At 40.5% G+C, this 15839-nt stretch overlaps 1 protein-coding gene across 2 annotated transcripts in view; it reads right to left on the reverse strand.

Moving 5' to 3' along the window:
- Nucleotides 1–6262: 6262 nt before the first annotated feature.
- The window catches only part of kcng3 (potassium voltage-gated channel, subfamily G, member 3), an 11787-nt gene continuing 2210 nt past the window's right edge, over nucleotides 6263–15839 (reverse strand). For both annotated transcript variants that reach the window (XM_060939034.1, XM_060939035.1), the window contains one exon: nucleotides 6263–6908. In XM_060939034.1, the coding sequence (XP_060795017.1) occupies nucleotides 6263–6908 (646 nt within the window). The remainder of the gene's footprint in view (nucleotides 6909–15839) is intronic.

The following is a 15839-nucleotide window of genomic DNA, read 5'->3' on the forward strand; positions in this document are numbered from 1 at the left end:
TTTCTCCTTCCGCTTCCCAGAGTCTGTCCAACAAATATGACGTCACACACACGGGTCGAGTCTCAAAAAATGCACTTTTCTCTAATTTAACCCAACAATTCTCACGACAAATTATATTCTTCACAACTTTTCAAAAGATTTATCTGAATTTCAGAGTTTCTTAATATTTCACAGTGCCTGTACTTATTTTAATGACAGTGTGCACTCCAGAACCCAACAAATTTGTGCAAAAAAACTTTTCATTCATTCATTCCAGATCAAATCCATCGAAAGTGTCGTCTGAACACATGCTTCAATAAAAGAGATTAGGTGTGAGGAAACTCTAACCTTTTCTGCAAAGTAATTAATATAATATTAATTATTTCTATTTAATATTAACTATTTAGGTGGTACGGCGGTGTAGTGGTTAGCGCTGTCACCTCACAGCAAGAAGGTTCTGGGTTCGAGCCCAGCGGCCGACGAGCGCCTTTCTGTGTGGAGTTTGTGTGTTCTCGCCATGTCTGCGTGGGTTTCCTCCAGGTGCTCCGTTTTCCCCTACAGTCCAAAGACATGCAGGTTAGGTTAACTGGTGACTCTAAATTGATTGTAGGTGTGAATGTGAGTGTGAATGGTTGTCTGTGTCTATGTGTCAGCCCTGTGATGACCTGGCGACTTGTCCAGGGTGTACCCCGCCTTTCGCCCGTAGTCAGCTGGGATAGGCTCCAGCTTGCCTGCGACCCTGTAGAACAGGATAAAGCGGCTACAGATGATGAGATGAGATGAGATGAGATGAGATGAGGTGGTACAGCGGTGTAGTGGTTAGCACTGTCACCTCACATCAAGAAGGTTCTGGGTTCGAGCCCAGCGGCCGACGAGGGCCTTTCTGTGTGGAGTTTGTGTGTTCTCGCTATGTCTGTGTGGGTTTCCTCCAGGTGCTCCGGTTTCCCCTACAGTCCAAAGACATGCAGGTTAGGTTAATTGTTGCCTCTAAATTGACTGTCTCTACTGTATGTGTCAGCCCTGCGATGACCTGGCGACTTGTCCAGGGTGTACCCCGCCTTTCACCTGTAGTCAGCTGGGATAGGCTCCAGCTTGCCTGCGACCCTGTAGAACAGGATAAGTGGCGACAGATAATGGATGGATGGAGTGGTGTAGTGGTTAGCACTGTCGTCTTAATGCAAGAAGGTCCTGGGTTCAAGCCCAGTGCCTGACGAGGGCTTTTCTGTGTGGAGTTTGCGTGCTCTCTCTGTGTCTGCGTGGGTTTCCTCCGGTTTCCCCCACAGTCCAAAGACATGCATGTTAGGTTAATTGTTGGCTCTAAATTGACCGTAGGTGTGAATGGTTGTTTGTCTCAACTGTGTGTCAGCCCTGCGATGACCTGGCGACTTGTCCAGGGTGTGCCCCGCCTCTCATCCATAGTCAGCTGGGATAGGCTCCAGCTTGCCTGCGACCCTGTAGAACAGGATAAGCGGCGACAGATAATGGATGGATTGAGTGGTGTAGTGGTTAGCACTGTCGTCTTAATGCAAGAAGGTCCTGGGTTCAAGCCCAGCGCCTGACAAGGCAAGGTGCTCTCTCTGTGTCTGCCTTGGTTTCCTCCGGTTTCCACCACAGTCCAAAGACATGCATGTGAGGTTAATTGTTGGCTCTAAGTTGACCATAGGTGTGAATGGTTGTTTGTCTCTACTGTATGTGTCAGCCCTGTGATGACCTGGCGACTTGTCCAGGGTGTACCCCACTTCTCGCCCATAGTCAGCTGGAATAGGCTCCAGCTTGCCTGCGACCCTGTAGAACAGGATAAGCGGTGACAGATAATGGATGGATTGAGTGGTGTAGTGGTTAGCACTGTCGTCTTAATGCAAGAAGGTCCTGGGTTCAAGCCCAGTGCCTGACAAGGGCTTTTCTGTGTGGAGTTTGTGTGCTCTCTCTGTGTCTGCCTGGGTTTCCTCCGGTTTCCAACACAGTCCAAAGACATGCAGGTTAGGCTAATTGGTGGCTCTAAATTGAACGTAGGTGTGAATGGTTGTTTGTCTCTATGTGTCAGCCCTGTGATGATCTGGCGACTTGTCCAGGGTGTACCCTGCCTCTCGCCCATAGCCTGCGACCCTGTACAGGATAAACGGCTACAGATAATGGATGGATGGGCACCCCTCTACTATATATATATATATATATATCGCCTATTGAGGATATTACACAGTCGCGTGAAGATATGAAGTTTATCTTCAGCTGTTGAATGTATATATTTTTGTACACGAGAAATCACACCACCGTGTAAAGTTCTTTATATTCTATGGACACATCCACAAAACTAAAAATATGCAAGTTAATCAAAAGAATTTTAATTTTGAACTGGTTCGCCATTTTGACAACGCACGTCTAGTCAAGAGGAAAACACTGGGAGTGACATCATCGGAGTGAAATATCAGGAAATATGTCACTCAGATCCGTGATGTTTTTCGTATGAAAAATGCGAGTTTTTCCAACACGAGAAGATAAACTTCAAATCTACAAGTCAACTTGTGATTCTCTTTTTATTATATAGACACTTCCACAAACAAAAAGTACGCAAATTTATCAAAACAATTCATTTATTTCTGCATGAGTGACATATAGAGATTTACATCACAGTTTTGGTTCTCCATGTCCCGGATGTAGCTCGTATGAAAAATATGAGTATATTTCCCAGTAAAACACTCGTGCCCATATTTTATATACATTTATTGATTCTATCCACATTCACTGGATATGAGCAATTGTACTCTACTACTAGGATATCAGCTCATATACCTTGAGTAGAGTAAAACAAAATGGCGGCGCACATCAAGACATATATCACTTTGTTGTTAAGTATTTAAAAGAAACATAAATAGCTAAATAAAAGAATATAGTTATCCCCTAAATATTGCCTGTTCCACACTCCAGCCCAGCCGGTGGCGGTAATGCACCTTTAAGTTGATTTGCCAACTGCCAAAAAAAGAAGAAAAGAAAATGTCTGAACCAACTGAGGATGAAATAAAAATTCTACTCTAAAACAAACCCCCCAAAAATACAAAAAAAGCAACAAACTATGGAATAAAAGTATTTGATGGTAAGAACATATCTTTTTTTATTTTTCAAGAATTATTATTATCGCGTTTTTTACAAATTGCTGTTGTCATTTCGCCGGTTTGTTTACATTCTAAGTGGAAATGATTTTGTCGGATGTTTTGTACAAACTTTTTATTTATTGAATTTGCAAAAAATTAAAATCTCTGTTTCTCAAAATCCAGTAAATGTGGATAGAATAAAACAGTTATTCCACTCAATTTTGTCGTATATGGCTTATAGCCGACTCGGCTATATATTTAGAGAGAGAGAGAGAGAATGTTATACAATATAAGGAAAAGCACATGGTCCAAGGTCCAAGTGGGATGCAGAAAGGTGAAGAAATGACATATATGCAGCCAATATGCAAATGCATCACTTTATTTTCTAAACGTCCAAATATTTCTGCAATAAAGCCTACCAAAAATGTATACTAAATATAAAACATGTACGAATGTCTCTTTAGTAGAGGGCAAGTACATTTTTCACACAACAAACATATGATTTCAGGTTTATCTTTCAGGATCTACAACAAATGGCTGCATAAAGGATTCTTTTTTAAAGGATTTTTTTCTTTTGCAATGTTCATAGCTTCACAGTTAGAAAGCAGAATGTTTCAATTGGAATTGGTGGAACGTGGTGAGAATAATTACCCAATGAGCACAAAGATGATTAAAAAGACATGATAATGCAATCTTTTCCAGACTAAACGTTTGTATTCTATCCTCTGTAGAGGTGGAAAAGTGTACAATTAATTGCAAAAGTTTGTATTCCTGATGGTTCCCCAAGGAAAGTCTGCCATCACTGCTAACAAGAAGACCCTACAGCAGGCAGAGAGAAAAAAACAGAATATAACCACAAAAAAACCTACAGTATTATGTATTAACTCTAGAGTATTAAATGATCTTTAACTGTGATCTGTAGAAATGTTTGGATAAGCAAGCAGCTGAGTGTATACACTTCTTTTATACATTTTTTTTTTTTACAAAATTATCATAATTTCCAGCCCTGCGATAACCTGGCGACTTGTCCAGGATGTACCCCGCCTCTCGCCCATAGTCAGCTGGGATAGGCTCCAGCTCGCCTGTGACCCTGTAGGACAGGATAAGCGGCTACAGATAATGGATGGATGGATCATAATTTCCACATTATACCGCACATAATACTGTAATAAAAAATTATCACAAGCAAGAAATAAATCTAAAACTTAAAACATATTTACTGTTAGTCAACTGACATTTGTAGATCTGAGCATCAGTAGAGTATAAAAATAGGTCTTTACTCTTTTTTGTATTGTATACAGTAATCTCAGTATACAGTATATTTATACTTTTCATGAATTAATTGTTGGTGAATGGTGAAACAGCACATCCTACCCTGCATTTTTATTACTGATCAACGTGTCTGTTGATAGTGAAAGCAAATGCTGTTTTTTTTAATTAAAAAAGCAAGTTAAAAAAAAACCTCCATATTCCATACAGCTAATGCATTTCAATTTCCTCACAGATTTTTTTTTTAAACAAAGAATATAAGAGCGTTTAGAGACAGCTGAAGAGGTAAAGGATGGGTTTACAAGGGTAGCTCTTTTGAATTGATCAAACATCTTTCATTTTTTTCCTCACTATCTTAACGTTTGTCGCTTTTTGTTCATTTCTCTGTAACAAAATATCGTATGGCATCATTTGAATTGTCCTCTTGTCAATTTTGTTTCAAACTATGCAGACTTTTGCACTCAACTGGAAAAAAACCCCATAAATTTTAATGTAGATGGACACAAAAGGACTAACGCAAACTGAACTTATAAAACCGTATTCTTCTGCCCAGAATGGTCCGATGTCCCTGAATGTATCCGGTCATATGGTGCTCACTGGGTAATATTAACGACATCATACCTGTGCAGGACGAGCTTTTCTTTCTGTTTCAGATTTACCAAACCATGCAAACATTCATAAGGGTTTCCTGTGTAGGTATGAGCATTAGTGTTAGACAAACCACTGCATGCATCATTAATTAAGTGGCATTTCTTGTTAGATTTTCCTCCAACATAATATTTGATACTACCAAGCAAACAAATCTACAGGTGAATGAACTGATGAATTGCTTTCAGTATACCTCTAACCACTGAATAGGCAGGAGCCAGTGATGGAGAGAGGCTAGCTTTTGTGCTTGCTATGTGTATGTTGAAGGAGGTGGAGAGTGACAGCTCTCCGACTGCTGAGTGTGTGGGTGAGGTGTTTGCTAATCAATTTGGTTAACACCTCTTGGTCCACACAGTCATCTTCTTCGATTGAGATATGGGCAGGTGGTGACTTGATCCTTGTGTAGCTCAACATCTGATGTTTGTTTCTTGCAGTTAAGGATATGATCTTCATAATGTGGCTGCAAAAATGACCGGATTTTTGTTTCAATTCTAACGTTATCCACTAGGACTACATCTTGCTGCATGTTGTTGGATTTTTTCCTTCTTCTAATCTTTCCACAACATCCCTTCAGTTGCTATAAATATTTGTTTTCCTTTATGGCCTATCTCTGTTCTTCCATCCTTTATATCTGGAGGGCTTTCAAATCCAAATTAATTTGACATAATGATCTAAAGGGCTGGAGAATTTTCTCCATGGGAACGAAGTGTTTCTGTTTGTAAAGCTAGACCAGGGCTTTTGAGGAAAAGCCAACAAAAGTTTAGAGAACTGTCAACACCCAGAAAAGGCTTGCCAGATGCCCCTCATAGGCGGCTGTGTCATCTAATACCGGCTGTTGCCACAGTTGTCCTTTTTAAATATCACCAAACACCGGAAATTATGTCTCTTTGTGTCACTTTCACTGGTTTTCACAGAGATGGGGTTATAACGTGAACACTGGCTTATGTAGTTCCTTACGTAGTAACAATCGTAACGTTGTTACGATTTCTGTGTGCTATCCAAATTGGTGCTCTTTGTATTTCTCTCCTGTCACTTACAATCAAAGTGTGAATCACAGTTGTCTGAGGTACTTGTTATCATTTAAACTTGTCAAAATGTAGAGATGCTGCATTTTGGAAGTCATTAGTAGTCATTTTTCTCCATAGACGTGATCATATCGCTATAGTTTAGCTTACAATTCATGAGGCTGTTAAAGGTGTTCAAGCAAAGGCACAGAAAGATCAGATGAGGGGTAACGGAGTTGGGCTGTGGACTAGTGTGTCCTCGAGAAACCAATGTCAGTTGAGAAATTCAGCAGAGAGACTTCGCACGCAGCGTGCTGAGCGGAATTTGAGCTCGTGGTAGCACTGCACAAAGCTGTGGTAGATAAAGGTAATTGGGAGAGCCAGGAGCACAATGCCACTCACGACACACACACCACCCAGCACGCGGCCCGGCATCGTGATGGGATACATGTCTCCATAGCCTACCGTGGTCATGGAGATAATAACCCACCAGCAGGCTGCCGGGATGCTGGCGTAGTCCTCGTTGCTGCTTTCCAGGTCCAGCCCGTGCTCCAGAAGTTGAGCCAGAGCACTGAAGATGGCCATAGCGACACACACAAACACCAGTAGCATGACCATCTCGCGGTAGCAGCGGCGCAGCGTCAGCCCCAGCGTCTGCAGACCAAGGAAATGGCGTGCCAACTTAATTAGCCAGAAGATACGCATCATCCTCAGCACACGCAGCGTGACTCCTACTCTTTGAAGCTGTGGGTTTTCCCCAGTCAGGGCCGTCATGGCCACTGATACATAGTAAGGTGTTATAGCCAGGAGGTCGATGATGTTCAGAGGCCGCCGTACAAACTCACATTTGTCCCGTGAGACAATGAAACGCACTATGCACTCAGCAGTGAACCAGCCAATACATACCGCTTCAATGATCCTGGCAGAGAGAGGACAGAGAGAAAGTGAGCAAACAGCAATGGTTACAATTCATGCTAATAGCACGACTGTCTGCTCCTCGACAAGTGATTTAAGCTTATGTCTAAGTTACAGCATTTAAAATACAACCATGCAATGTGAGGATCATCAGTTTAAATGTCATCATGCAGATAATGAGTGTCCTTTAGACTGAAACAGCTACACAGATGGAAAGCGTGATGCTGCTCAAAGATTACTCTATATTACAGTCTATGAAACTCCAACCAGACAATACCAGTCAAAAGTTTGGACACAACTTCTAATTAAATGGTTGGTCATTTCATTTTCATTTCCTATACCGCGTATCCATCGCGGGTTGCGGGGAAGCTGGAGCCAATCCTAGCTGACATTGGGCGAGAGGCGAGACACACTCCGGACAGATTGCCAATCCATCGCAGGGTTAGCACAGAGAGAAAGACATCCATTCACAATCACATACACACCTACAGTGGTGCTTGAAAGTTTGTGAACCCTTTAGAATTTTCTAGATTTCTGCATAAATATGACCTAAAACATCATCAGATTGCCACACAAGTCCTAAAAGTAAATAAAGAGAACCCAGTTAAACAAATGAGACAAAAATATTATACTTGGTCATTTATTTATTGAGGAAAATGATCCAATATTACATATCTGTGAGTGGCAAAAGCATGTGAACCTCTAGGATTAGCAGTTAATTTGAAGGTGAAATTAGAGTCAGGTGTTTTCAATCAATGGGATGACAATCAGCTGTGAGTGGGCACCCTGTTTTATTTAAAGAACAGGGATCTATCAAAGTCTGATCTTCACAACACATGTTTGTGGACGTGTATCATGACACGAACAAAGGAGATTTCTGAGGACCTCAGAAAAAGCGTTGTTGATGCTCATCAGGCTGGAAAAGGTTACAAAACCATCTCTAAAGAGTTTGGACTCCACCAATCCACAGTCAGACAAACTGTGTACAAATGGAGGAAATTCAAGACCATTGTTACCCTCCCCAGGAGTGGTCAGCCAACAAAGATCACTCCAAGAGCAAGGCATGTAATAATCGGCGAGGTCACAAAGGACCTCAGGGTAACTTCTAAGCAACTGAAGGCCTCTCTCACATTGGCTAATGTTAATGTTCATGAGTCCACCATCAGGAGAACACTGAACAACAATGGTGTGCATGGCAGGAGTGCAAGGAGAAAGCCACTGCTCTCCAAAAAGAACATTGCTGCTCGTCTGCAGTTTGCTAAAGATCACGTGGACAAGCCAGAAGGCTGTTGGAAAAATGTTTTGTGGATGGATGAGACCAAAATAGAGCTTTTTGGTTTAAATGAGAAGTGTTATGTTTGGTGAAAGGAAAAAACTGCATTCCAGAATTATAACCTTATCCCATCTGTGAAACATGGTGGTGGTAGTATCATGGTTTGGGCCTGTTTTGCTGCATCTGGGCCAGGACGGCTTGCCATCATTGATGGAACAATGAATTCTGAATTATACCAGCGAATTCTAAAGGAAAATGTCAGGACATCTGTCCATGAACTAAATCTCAAGAGAAGGTGGGTCATGCAGCAAGACAACGACCCTAAGGACACAAGTTGTTCTACCAAAGAATGGTTAAAGAAGAATAAAGTTAATGTTTTGGAATGGCCAAGTCAAAGTCCTCACCTTAATCCAATCGAAATGTTTTGGAAGGACCTGAAGCAAGCAGTTCATGTGAGGAAACCCACCAACATCCCAGAGTTGAAGCTGTTCTGTATGGAGGAATGGGCTAAAATATCTCCAAGCCGGTGTGCAGGACTGATCAACAGTTACTGGAAACGTTTAGTTGCAGTTATTGCTGCACAAGGGGGTCACACCAGATACTGAAAGCAAAGGTTCACATACTTTTGCCACTCACAGATATGTAATATTGGATCATTTTCCTCAATAAATAAATGACCACGTATAAAATTTTTGTCTCATTTGTTTAACTGGGTTCTCTTTATCTACTTTTAGGACTTGTGTGAAAATCTGATGATGTTTTAGGTCATATTTATGCAGAAATATCGAAAATTCTAAAGGGTTCACAAACTTTCAAGCACCACTGTATGGGCAATTTAGAGTAGCCAATTGAACTAATCTCTATGTCTTTGGACTATGGGAGGAAACTGGAGCACCCGGAGGAAACCCTTGCAGGCACCAGGAGAACATGCAAACTCTTAAATGGTTTTTCTTTGTTTTTATTAATTAAAAGACACTTCGTGTCTTAAAGTAATGATGGATGTAGTTTCTCTTTACTTACCCTGTGTCCGAAATCACTCACTCGTTCACTACTCCCTCCTCACTATCTAGGGAATTACTATATAGAGGACTATATAGTGAGCTCATTAGTAAAATGAAAAAACGCTTTTGGACACTATTCTGCCACGCCGTTATTTACATCATTACTATCGCACAATTAAAACATGCCTGATCAGTCAGCTGGTGGGTTTTCAAAATAATAAATACATGCATGTATTTTTGTGATAAATCCATATTATACTGAATGTATTTCCCACATTAATAAATACAAAGTACTTTGTGTCTGCTGCATCTTTCACTTCTTTTAAATCAAGGCTGAATACTGTCTTTCTTCTTTGCCGCTGCCTTTCATTAAATCAAATTTGAGGCTTTTATTAATTCCTCGCTCTGCACTGTAACTTTTATTCTTGTATTTTATCTGTCTTATTCTATTTTAGTTTATTTTCTATTCTCTTACTATTTTTTATTATACTTGAATGTCCGTTTATAATGTGTTCCTTCCTCCGTCCATTCACCCCAACACACTTTTTTTTTCCAGCGCGACCACAATGCATGATGGTATATATTCCTTGGTGAGTGACCATCGGTTGTACACTATTTTTCATGATGCACTATGGGATATGGGCAGTGGCTGGGGTCTAGCCTGGGCTACACCTCAGAATGGAGAAATAAAGCGACTCCTTCCCTCCACTAGCTTGAGTGTTCACCTTGGGCAAGTGATACTACACTCTTAGCCTCCTCCGTCAGGGTCACGACACCTGGCAGTACTGTTTTTGTCAACATGGCATCAGTACTGGCTCTAGCAGATGTTTTTTGTCAACTCGGCAGTTCATCTGGCTCTGGCAGATGTTTTTTGTCAACTCGACAGTTCATCTGGCTTATTATGCAACAGTCTATTCTTCACAGCTGTCTCAGCTCTGCTTTGCCGCTAGCTAAGTAAGAATTTTCTGCCAAGGATCACTGTTCTTGCCCCAAACAGTGATGTCATCATGGGGTAGCCTTACAGAAATGAAATGATACGATATGAGAATGTTAATGTTACTGCTACTGCATCCGAGGAAACCGATGCGCCACCTGTCACGGTGGTGGTGGAAAATCAGCGAAATCCGTGTAAAGTTAAAGTGCAAAAAATTAAACTTGGTGCCTGGAATGTACGCACCACAAATGACAGCTTCACCTCCAACAGACCAGAAAGGATAACGGCTATTATTTCTAAAGAACTGTGCAAAGCTCACGTCGATATTTGTGCCCTCAGTGAAACGAGAAAGGAAGGATCAGGAAACATCACTGAACGAGACTACACCATATACTGGAGTGGAGGATCGAAAAAGGAAGCTGGAGTAGGTTTTGCCATCTCAAACCGATTCTCAAACGTAGCCATAACTCCCATCCCCATATCGGACAGGCGCATGGTACTTCGAATTAAACTTCAGTCGGGGAATTACTTGAAACTCATTAGTACTTACGGACCAACTATGCAGCGATCGCAAGAGGAAAAAGAACACTTCTATGAAAGCCTAACTCAAGCTATAAGCATCAACAGGGATGACCGTACAATCATTCTTGGCGATTTTAATGCGCAAGTTGGTGCTGACTGGAAGCTCTGGCCAGAGGCACTAGGAAAACATGGGATTGGTCGAATGAACTTGAACGGTCTCATGCTCCTTGACTTTTGCACGCAAAATAAATTCGCTGTCATGGGAACAATGTTCCAATTACGAAACCATCTGAAAACGACTTGGCAACATTTGAGATCCAAACATTGGCATCAGCTTGACCATGTCCTTGCCAATAAATCTGCCAAACAAAGTATAACAGTAACCAAAGTTGACCTTAAAGCTGACTGTTTTACAGATCACAAATTACTTGTTTGCAAATGTTCCTTTCAGTTCAAGCGGAAAAAGAAATGTGTTAAACCACCTCTTAAACCGACAATCAGTATCGATGATGAGAAAGTGGACATTTTGAACCGCTTCCTTGATGACAAGCTTGCTGATTGTTTGTATGAATGGACAGATTTTAAGAAAGTCCTTCAAGAAGCAGCTTTGAACACCTTTGGCAGGAAAAAGAAACGGAATGCAGACTGGTTTTATGAGAATGACAATGAGATACAGTTGCTCCTTGTGGATAAAACCCTTACTCGAAATGAACTTCAAAGATGCATAAGGGTGATAAAGAACGACTGGTTAATAAAGAAAGCCAATGATGCTGAAAGATTTCATCGTGAACATAATTACCGTAAATTCTACTCAACCATGCGCGAAATTTACGGGCCATCATCAAAAAATTCACACCGGATACGAGATAAGGATGGGAAATTACTCACTGTACAAGACGACATAAAGGACAGATGGGTTGAGCATTTTTCAGATTTATTAAATATGTCAACAATTACTGACGAAACCGTACTGGACGAAGTAAGTCAACTACCCATCGACGGATCCCTCGACCAACCAATTACAGAAAAAGAAATCGACACTGCCTTGAAAAACACTAAACTTGGGAAAAGCCCAGGCCCTGATGGCATTATTCCTGAAACTATTGTCTATGGAGGTCAAACTCTCAAAAGATTCTTCGTGACATTATTCACAATATTCTGGGCAACTGAACAACTCCCAGCTGATTTAGTCAATCCAAACATCTCAATTCTTTTTAAAAAAGGCGATCGCAGTGTTTGTGGCAATTATCGGGGAATTTCACTTTTAAGTACCGTTGGAAAGGTCATCGCAGACATTGTACTTCAAAGACTGAAAAGAATTGTTAACGTAGTTTATCCTGAGTCACAACACGGTTGTCAGACTGGTCGTGGTACTATTGATGGAATATTCACAGTGAGACAACTCATGCAAAAGTCAAGGGAACAACATCGCCATCTTTACACAGCCTTTATAGACTTCTCCAAAGCCTTTGACACTGTCAACCGCACCCTCCTCTTTAAAATTCTTGCTAAAATTGGCTGTCCTCCGAAATTGCTGAAATTCATTGAACTGCTGTATACGAATGTAAAAGCTCAGCTTATTATAGATGGCGAACTTTCGAAACCTTTTGACTACAACAGTGGTGTTAAACAGGGATGTAAACTTGCCCCTACACTTTATGGAATATACGCGGCTATATTGTTATGGGTAGCCTTTAAAGATATCAAACACGACCACTCAATCTTGATCCGTTTCCGTACAGACGGTAACCTGTTTGATTTAAGGAGACTCAAAGCAAAATCTAAGGTATTTTATGAATTCCTCAGGGAAGCTCAATATGCCGATGACATCGCACTGTTTAGTGATACTACCTTTGGTCTGCAAAACCTATTGAACGCATATAACAACACCGCGAAGCGTTTTGGTTTAAAAATCAATGCAAAGAAGACTGAAATCATGTGCCTCGGCCCAGATACAGACTTTTTCATTGATGATGAAAAACTGGTCAACGTCAATCACTTCAAATACCTGGGCGGTTATGTTTCGAAAGACTGCACTCTGAAGCAGGAGCTGATCACACGTATACAGAACACATCAAGTGCTTATGGGCGACTGAAACAACGAGTTTTCGACAACCACAATCTAACCATAAGAACAAAAGTAAATGTTTACGTTCAGTGTCTATTACCGATCCTTCTATATGGAAGTGAATCTTGGTCGTTGTACAGCCATGAAATAAAACAGCTACGCACTATCCAACAACGACACCTCAGATCAATCATGAATATCAAGTGGGATGACTTCGTTAGCAATGAAGAAGTTTTGAAAAGAGCCGGAGCAGAGGATATCGAAGTCCTCCTCGCCAAAAATCGTCTACGTTGGCTTGGACATGTTGCTCGGATGGAGGACACTCGAATGGTCAAAATGCTAATGTTCGTTGAATTAGCAGAAGGTGCAAGAACGATCGGGCGTCCAAGATTACGTTTTAAAGACAACTGCAAAAGTTTATTAAAAGTTGGTGGTTTGCTTAATACATGGTCTGACTTTGTTGCTGATCGTGTTAAGTGGTGACAGAGCATCAAAACGACATGCAACAAATTGAATGAACATCGTATAAACAAATACGAAAAATGAAAAGAAAAAAGGAGATAATATTTAATCATTAATTTATTTTATACGTTTAGCATTCTCTAATTGTTTAGCTGTTTCTGTATTTTGCTCGCTTGCGAGACTAGGCTAATATGTGGGATACTTTGAGTGCACTATATAGGGTGTAATAATTCTCACTATCCATTCGGACAGCGCAACAAAATAGCAAACTCACTATATAGTCCACTATATAGTGAGTAGTGAGTGATTTCGGACACAGGGTTAGTTGAGCGGTTCTTGACATAATATGGATTACTACAGTTGTGGAATAGGGCTATTGATTGTATTTTTATTATTTACTATTTACTGTTTGATCTCAAACGCATTAAGAAGGCAAGAAATTGCACTAATTAACTTTGGACAAGGCACGCCTGTTAACTGAAAAGCATTCCAGGTGACAACCACATGAAGCTGGTTAAGATAACGCCAATAGTGTACAAAGCGTCATCAAGGTAAATGCTGGATACTTTGAAGAATCTAAAATATGAAGCACATTTTTGTTTTTTAAACTTTTTTTTAATTTAACACATAATTCCATATATGTTCCATGTGGGGTGGCACGGTGGTGTAGTGGTTAGCACTGTCGCCTCACAGCAAGAAGGTTCTGAGTTCAAGACCAGCGGCAGACGGGGCCTTTCTGTGTGGAGTTTGCATGTTCTCCCCGTGTCTGTGTGGGTTTCCTCTGAGTGCTCTGGTTTCCTCCACAGTCCAAAGACATGTAGGTTAGGCTAATTGGTGGCTCTAAATTGACCGCGAATGTGAATGGTTGTTTGCCTCTATGATGATCTAGTGACTTGTCCAGGGTGTACCCCGCCTCTCGTCCATAGTCAGCTGGGATAGGCTCCAGCTTGCCTGCGACCCTGCACAGGATAAGCGGTTACAGATAATTGATGGATGGATGGATGTTCCATATGTTATTTCATAGTTTTGACGTCTCCAGTATTGTTCTGCAATGTAGAAAATCGTTAAAATACAGAAAAACCTATGAATGAGTAGGAGTGTCCAAACTTTTGACTGGTACTGTACGTTCCCATTTCTGTTTAATTATTTAATATTGTAGTATATATTATTATTCATAAAAATGACAGATTATCAATCAAATTTAATGACTCGACTGGTCCAGTGACATACACATGAAAAAAAACCAGACACTGGCAGCATGGTAGCATGCTGTAGTAAAGAAACATCAACATCAAGCTTCAATGTGAGAGTGTAGTAATGATGCATTTACTGTAAATAAAACACTTTTCTTTCTGCTCACAAATGCCAGAGTATCAAAACACCATCAATACTTGAACACTTTTAAATATATGTAAAACTTAAGAAAGCCTTGTCACATGGTGGTATCCTTAAAGGTCGGTCTTTTACCTCAGAAGATAAAAGTACTGTACCTTTAAAACCCAGGTCTTATTCTTAAATGATTCTAAAAGTACACTAAATTCAATATGCCAGATTAAAGACACATCCATCACACTACATTGATGGGCAATGGTACGGTGTCGTATTTAATATTAAATATTTATTAGGATCGATATGATTCCTGTTCATAAGCTCTTGGAAACATGATGGCCACCATTCATCACACCGTCTCTGGCATTTTTGGCATCATTCATATTCGCATGCATTACAAACCTCAACGATTTTAAAATGTATCCCCTGTAAGTGGCTCATAAACACACAGTGACACATATCTGACCTCGTGATACTGAAGGACATGGAAGCAAGAATGCACAGGATATAAACATGAGGACACACAAACTGTCCAAACACATCAGTAGAAAAGGGACAAATGCCAGTGAACATACAGGCTGGAAACAATGGGGGAGAAACATTAATCAGTGAAAGAGTAACATGGTTTATTTCCTACTTGGACAATCTGTCAGCTCAGTTGAAATAAGGAGGTTTTTACACTGCTCATGACACTTGGAGACATAAATACAAAGACATGTAATGCACCATTTGAGCATTATATTTTCTTCCACTTTTTAGTCGAGGCAAAGAAAAATAAAACCAGCTGAAGTTAGCTGGAGAGAAAGAGAGAAAGAGAGAGAATGCCAATTATGTATAATTTAAAAGCAAGGACTTGGATTTGGACCAAATTTGCAGTGCAGTGCAAGATGATCAATAAAATACAGAACAAAATGCAAATCAAAAGTGTTCTAGCCTGGCGCAAACATAAAACAATCAGGAATCTCATCTCGTGCACAATGATTTATGCTGTTTTGATTTATGTATTCAGTCTTTCATTAATCACTCTGTCAGCTTGTTTTCCCAGATCAATTAGCGATACGGGGAAAGATCTGCTGATAATCCTGCTGAAACGAGGAAGAGATAGAACAGAAACGGAACCACAACGATGTTTAAAGCTTTGGAGACTGGCACTGATTAGGTTATATTATCAATTACTGCCTAAATGGAAGGCATATATGAATATAAATCTGCAGTTGCGTTTACATTTGAAGAAGAAGTCGGATTATTCTTTGTTTGGCAATATGGAAATACTCAACTGAATGCAACTCATTAAACAAAGAACAGTGACACCGTTTTATTTGCATCCAATAGCACTGATATCACCG

The sequence above is a fragment of the Neoarius graeffei genome, chromosome 14 (assembly GCF_027579695.1).
Source record: "Neoarius graeffei isolate fNeoGra1 chromosome 14, fNeoGra1.pri, whole genome shotgun sequence".
Classification (NCBI taxonomy): Eukaryota; Metazoa; Chordata; class Actinopteri; order Siluriformes; family Ariidae; genus Neoarius; species Neoarius graeffei.